Here is a 7,414-nt window from a genome sequence, read left to right on the forward strand (position 1 = left end):
TCGAAGTCACACAAAGAAGAGAAGGAACCTTCATCAACCAAGCCAAATATACCCAATACATGCTCAGGAGATTCGAGCTAGATGATGTCAAGCCGGCCAAGTTCCCTATGCCCACCAAATGCAAGCTCAACATTGATCCCAATGGTAAAGCGGTGGATCTAAAGGTATATCGCTCCATGATTGGATCATTGCTTTAGCTTTGTGCATCTAGACTGGATATTATGTTGAGTATGGTAATGTGTGCAAGGTTCCAAGCCGCACCTAAGGAAAGCCACTATGTGGCGGTCAAGCGAGTCTTTTGATATCTAGCTCATACCCCAAACTTTGGCCTATGGCACCCCAAAGGAGCAAGCTTTGATCTCATGGGTTATTCAGACTCGGATTGGGCGGGAGATGTTGTGGATAGGAAGTCAACTTCCGAAGGGTGCCAATTCCCTGGTCGATCTTTGGCGAGTTGGTCTTCAAAGCAGCAAAATTGTGGGTCCCTCTCATCCACCGAGGCCGAGTATGTAGCCTCCGCAAGTTTTTGTGAACAATAGTTATGGATGAGGAAAACTTTAAAGGATTACGGTATCACTTGTGACAAAGTACCTCTTCTATGTGACAATGAAAGTGCAATCCTGATCTCCCACAACCTGGTGCTACATAGCAAGACGAAGCACATTGAGATTCGTCATCATTTCATCCGGTATCATATCAAGCACGGGGAGATTGATATTATCTACGTCAACACTCAAGAGCAACTATCGGATATCTTCATGAAGCCTTTGGACGAAGCAAGATTTTGCAAGTTAAGGCATGAGCTAAATATCATTGATTCGAGTAATGTGGCTTGAATCTAGGTACACCCCACCGCATTCATCACATTGTCGTGTTCTAGATGTAGGCATGGATATAGGGGGAGTGTTGTTCTCTCAATGAACTCTCCCTCCCCCATTATGCATATCGATCAAGTCTTTCACATTAGCCATTTTTATGGTACTTGTGCTTCAAAGATGAGTTTTGATCATGGGCCCAAGGTTAATATCTTCGCGGTGCCATACTAATTGACTCAAACATAGGTGGCTTCGGCACAACTTTCTCGTTGAGAGGTAGCTACTTGAGTTGGTTCTATTTGGTTTTATCTAGTCTTTAGTCCTTGTTTGTGTTTTGAGTCACTCCAAGTTTGCTCTTCCCTTGTTTTGCCTTTTTGAAACTCGGAGTGCCTCTTCCCATTTGCTGCTGTTTTTGAGTCTCCATCCCAAGCCATCTCATCTACAACCTCTCTATATTTGCATAAACCATCCCCTTTTCCTTGATCTTGCTTGATCTCGCCTGCGCGGTACTACCACTTGTAAGCGGTAGTACTGCCGAGACCCACGATACTACCGTTCGAGCGGTACTACCACGTCCTCCTACTGCGCAGTAGTACCGGAGTGGTACTATCGCTCCATAGAGCGGTACTACCGCTCTGGGGTGGGTGCAGAGGTTATGAGTCGGGGTAGGGGAGTTCCAACTCCCGCTTACCCATTCGTCTCTCTCCCTCATCCTCTCTTCTCACAGGCGCTGAACAAGATCCGGGGGCCGCTGTCGGGCCACCGATTCCGGGCCGTCTTCCATGATTCTGACCGACAAGATTGGTCCCCACCTTCTCCTCTTGCCATGGATGCTGGTATTGCCCTCTTTTTCCTCTCCTATGGTTCTATTTCTTGAATCTAGGTTTAGGGCAATATGGGTTGCATTTAGGGATGGCAATTTTATCCATGGACATGGATACCCATGGATATCCGACCCAAATGGATAGGATTTGGATGTGCTTTTGTGCCCATGGACGACGCCCAAACCCGCCCCGATTGCTCATGGGTAGGGCATGGATATAATCTTGTACCCATGGGTATACCCAAACCCGACCCGATAGTATGCATTAATGGGCAAAAATCTACTATCCCTACCCCACAGTCACATGTCCCACTGCAATTTTACACGTTGTTACATAAAATATGCAAAAGAAATTGCACACTCCCCACCGTAGATTTTATTAGTTGACATTCCATCCCCACTAACATACTCCATCACCCCTTTTCTTATTTCGTCTCCTCGTTAAATGACTCGTTATTCTCATCTTTTACGAAAATACTAAATGATATTAGGTTGTTAGTGGACGTTGATTTACCATAAGTTGATGTTTATAATAAGTGAAGCCTAGCTTGCGATGAGGTGAAGAATGGAAGAGATTATGTTAACTGTAAGTGCATCTAGTGCCACCCCTAGTTGGTTTTGGATTATTGACGACAAACATGGTTGAGGGACTAATGTGTTTGTGAGAATTGCAGGATAACACAGGTAGAAGTCCCTCATTGATTCGGTTTGCCTACCAGAGATGACCCCCTAAACATGCATGAAGACATTGAAGACAATGGTGGTTTGTGAAGACATTCACATTGAAGATAATGACAAATGAAGACATTCACGTGAAGACTATGGAGTGGGAAGACATAGTTTCTTTCGTAGTTTCATTTTCTTATTTCTTGAGTCATAGGAACCACCAAACTGTTAAGTGGGTTCCAGGTGAACAAAGTGAGAAGAACGACGTGATGCTCAACCAAACTCCTATGTTTTCGAGTGAAGATAATGAGAGCAAATCTTATCCAGAGTTGGATGAGTCAGCTTTGTTATAGCCCAAGCTAAGCTGCCGCGTATGTTTGAAATTTGATTGTTGGACACGTGTCGGCTCCTTAGTGACCCAGGGTCATTTTAGACATATCAGGTCAGGTTGCCTCCTGGCTATAAATAGCCCACCCCCTACACCATAAATTGGTGGCTGCTAAGAGTTAGTGCACGACTTTTGTCGTTTGAGAGCAACCCACCTCCGAAGCCTTTGAGAGAGAACCCTTGCAAGGACAAAGCCCAAAACAACCAGAGAGTGTTAGTCATCACTGATATCTTTTTGTCCGCGTGATCTGAAGACTTATTACACTTGAGGACTATGCATCCTCCAGCTGATTAGGCGTCACATTCTGAGGATCCAAGAGTCATTGTGGATCGCCGGTGAACGGAGTCTGTGAAGGTTTGGAAGTCTACCTCGAAGACTTACTAGAGTGATTGGGCGAGGACTAAGTCCTTAGCTCAAGGGGAATAAGGTGAAGATGTGGTCTTGTGAGTTCAATCTCAGCCTCCCTAAGCAGACATACAGTTGTCACAACAACTAGAATTGGTCTACCAAATCATTGTCTTCGTCAAGCTACTGGTTCTATCACTTCACCCTTACTTATTGTTTAGCTTCATGAAGTTATTGCTTGCTTGCTCTATTTGACTTCACTGTGTGAAGACATTCTCTCTGATTGCATGATTGGCTTCATATTTTCTTCCTATTCTGATCCATTCTACCTAGCTGCTATTTGTCTTCGTACTTACCTCTTATCATTTACTAGACTAGGGCTTGGCTAGTGTAGTTAATCTTCCGCTACATACTGGGTAGGTTGTATTTGATTTCCTGTCTTTGAAGAAATTGCCTGTCTGGAATACTTTCGTAAAAATCGCCTATTCACTCCCTCTAGTCGATAACTAGCACTTTCAATTGGTATCAGAGAAAGGTGCTCCCTTTTTTTGTGTGATTCGGTTTAACCACCTCGAGTTTTAGCTATGTCGACTGCAGGGATAATCAAAGTCTCCGCTGCGTGCCCCATCTTTGATGGCACTGATTACCCCTACTGGAAGAATAAGATGCGCATGCATCTTGAACCCATTGACATCGACCTCTGGTGTGTCATCAAGACTGCTGTTCCCAAAGTCGGTGAAAGAGTCACCGCTGCTGATGTCAAGAGGTTCGCGCAACTAGACTCAACTACCAAGAACATCATCTGTGGTCATCTGACCAAAGGACAGTATGGCCGTGTGAGTGCTTTGGAAACTGCGAAGCTAGTCTGGGACTGGCTGTCCAAGGTCAACGAAGGTGTCCCAACACAGAGGGACTCAAGAATAGATGTGCTTCACAATCTCTTCAACCAATTCAAGATGAATGACAATGAGAATGTCCAGCTCATGTTCGACTGCCTCACTGATATCATAAATGTGCTTCGTGCACTCGGCGCCACTGATATCACCAAGCATGAAGCATGAAATAGTGAAGAAGCGACTGAGGTCACTTGACAACTCATTTGACACTTTGGCCTTGATGATCCAAGAACACCCTGACTTCAGAGACCTCTATCCATCTGACACACTTGAGAGGCTCAACACACATGAGTTCCAGCTATCTGAGAATAGAGATATCTATGGCCCCAACTATGGCCGATCCCGTGCTTTGAAGACAAAAGCCGTTTCCTCATCTAAAGAAGAATCTAACTACAGTTTTGATGATCCTGAAGACATTGGGAAAGAACTAGTAATTCTCAGGAGAAAGTTCCAGAAGTTCTCAAAGAAGAATTGCTTCGGAAAGTCTTCAAGATCAAGCTCCAAGAATGATGAGGCTTCCTCTCGTGACTACAAGAAGAGAACATACCACAAATGCAAGAAGCCACTATAGAACTGAATGTCCTCAATGGGACAAGGAAGCCAAGAAAAAGAAGAAGCGCAAGGAATATGATTATGATGACAAGAAGAAGAAATCCTCAAAGTCTTCTTCAAAGTTCTCATCCCACAAGAAGAGCTCATCCGGCAAGGCACATGCATTCATTGGCAAGGAGATGGATTCAGAGGAGGAGTCTGCTTCTGAGGAGGCTGAGGTGAGTCTGAGGAGGAGTCTTATTCAGGTGTGGCAAGCCTGGCTCTAGCTTTAGCATTCGTCGCCAAGTCCATCTTCAACACTGAATACAATGGTCACGGCACCGACGCTGAAGCCGATGATGAGGACGACTCTGCTCCAACCCTATTATCATTGATGAGTCATTTGACTCAAACTATAAATTTTTCAAAAATCAGAACGGTGAAGTGTTTGCCAGGTTTATTGGAACTAACTGTAGGAATGGGTCACTTATGAAGAAGATCTGGGTTCCTAAAAGCTGTCTTGAGAAGCTTCCCGTGAATGTCATCATGACACCACCAGGGAAGAAGACAAACCCCAGATCAAATGCTTCATATGGCCCAATGGCCTCATACAGATAAAGGACCTCACAAGGTTAACCTAACACCAATGTTTTGCAGGGAAACTATCATCAGACTCATGAATATGAGTGTGTTTAATCAAACCGCTATGTTCATAAATCAAAGAATTTTTCTGCATATTCTTTTGAGTACTATTCACCTCCTGCAAAACTATTTGCTAGGGCTCCAAAGCCAAAGTTCTCAGATGCTGCACTTAGACTCATTGCTTCGAAGCCACCCCTTAAGATGTGGGTGGTTAAGAAGAATTAACTTCTCTTGCAGGGTCAGTTCTCCAGCCGAAAATCATTGACTTCTCAAGACAATGCCGGGGACCTAAAACATCTTGTGGGATGCAAGATAAAGTGCCAAAATGGTCTTACCATTTATTTCGTCCCTGGATTTCTTGATGAACATCCCATCTTACCATCCAAGAATCCTAAATTTGATAGTGTGCTTGTTCGTCAAATGTTTGTGCTTCACAATACTCTTGGTGAAGCCTATCTTGCTAACTGCACTATAGGGTACGAATCTGAAACCTACGGAATGGATTATGGATAGTGGATGCACTAACCACATGACTGGTGATCGAAGTCTTCTCATGGATTCAACCCTATGATTGTCTCCTAAAAGCCACATCACATTCGTTGACACTGGTAAAAGCAAGGTATTGGGCCTAGGTAGAGTTGCTATCTCAAAGGATCAACACATGGATAAAGTGATGCTTGTTGAATCCCTTGGATACAACTTAATGTCAGTCTCAATGCTTTGTGATCTATACATGATTGTGATATTTTGAAAATATCGTTTCCTTGTGCTTATGGATTCTGAAAAATCTCTAGTCTTCGAAGGTTATCGAAGAGGTGATCTGTATATGGTAGATTTCTCCACAGGACCAAAACTTGTTGTATGTCTTCTAGCAAAAGCTTCAGAGTGTTGGCTTTGGCATCGAAGGCTAGGACATGCAGGCATGAGGAACTTGCACACTCTCGTGAAGAAGAAGCATATCATTGGCACCGAGGGCGTCAAGTTCAAGAAGGATCATCTATGTGGTGCTTGTGAAGCCGGGAAGATGACTAGGGCAAAACATCCCTGGAAGACAATCATCACGACTTCACGTCCCTTCGACCTGTTACACATGGACTTATTTGGCCCTACTTACTACTCTACCCTTACTACCACTGCACATCTTTATTGCTTCGTTATTGTTGATGATTATTCGAGATACGCCTGGGTGCACATAATTTTCTATAAGACTAAAATGTAGGATGTCTTCAAACGTTTCACCAATCGTGCCATGACCAACTATGGCATCAAGATCAAGCAAATCAGGAGTGACAATGGCACTGAATTCAAGAACACTGGCCTCAACACTTATCTTGATACACTCGGCATCACTCATGAGCTCTCTGCTCCATACACACCCTCAGCAGAATGGCGTCGTGGAGTGCAAGAACAGGACACTCATTGAGATGGCTCATACGATGTTTGATGAGTACAAGACTCCAAGAAATTTCTGGCCTAAAGCCATTGATACTGCATGCCATATCATCAAGAGAGTTTATCTTCACAAATTCTTCAAGAAGACATCTTATGAACTACTCACTGGTAAGAAGCCGAACATAAGCTATTTCAATGTCTTTGGTGCTAGGTGCTGGATCAAGGATCCACGCCACACTTCCAAATTTGCACCGAAAGCACATGAAGGTTTTATGCTTGGTTACGAAAAGGATTCGCACACCTACAGAGTTTTAAACCTCTTTAACTATAAAGTGGTTGAAACTGTAGACATGCGGTTTGATGAGACTAAAGGCTCACAAGGAGAGCACTTGCCAAATGTGCTAGATGAAGCTTCTCCCAGTGAATCTACCAAGCTAATGGGTACTGGAGAAATCATACGCACCGAGGAATAGGAAGAAGAGGAAATCACTACAAAAAAAATACACTTCCATGATGATACGTGTTTGTCATAGTAGGTTGCGTTTTTGTCATGCATGTACATCCATGACGATTTTATGACAGAATCAAGATAGTCATACATGTGCTATCGTAGAAGAGTTCCATGACATTACCAAAATTATCATCACGGAAGTGTCCACTTCCATGACGATAAATCGCGCGTCACAGAAGTGCTTTCGTCAAGGGTGACCGACACGTGGCATGCACCGTAACGGAACGCCGTTAAGCTATCGGGTTAGATTTTCGATCCGATAACCTGTTAAAAGCCCTGACCAATGGGAAATTTCCACGTGTAAAATTCTGATTGGCCGAAGGGAACACCTGTTAGCTCGTCAGTGGGCCAGATGTCGCCCGTCCATTGGAGGAGACATGCCTATGATACGTCGACACGTGGCTG

The 7,414-nt window shown here is 44.0% G+C and overlaps 1 protein-coding gene across 1 annotated transcript; it reads left to right on the forward strand.

The window, feature by feature from the left end:
• The first annotated feature begins 4,048 nt into the window (after nucleotides 1-4,048).
• LOC147964824 (uncharacterized) lies at nucleotides 4,049-4,504 on the forward strand. Its single transcript, XM_087530172.1, has one exon. It carries the CDS (start codon nucleotides 4,049-4,051, stop codon nucleotides 4,502-4,504), a length of 456 nt encoding a protein of 151 aa, XP_087386298.1.
• Nucleotides 4,505-7,414: the final 2,910 nt, after the last annotated feature.

This window comes from Triticum urartu, chromosome 6A (assembly GCF_056163025.1).
Source record: "Triticum urartu cultivar PI428250 chromosome 6A, HENAU_Tu73, whole genome shotgun sequence".
Lineage (NCBI taxonomy): Eukaryota > Viridiplantae > Streptophyta > Magnoliopsida > Poales > Poaceae > Triticum > Triticum urartu.

Bases quoted from the DNA above. Each gene is read 5' to 3' on its own strand.
- LOC147964824 (XM_087530172.1), top strand. From the start codon at position 4,049: ATGTGCTTCGTGCACTCGGCGCCACTGATATCACCAAGCATGAAGCAT.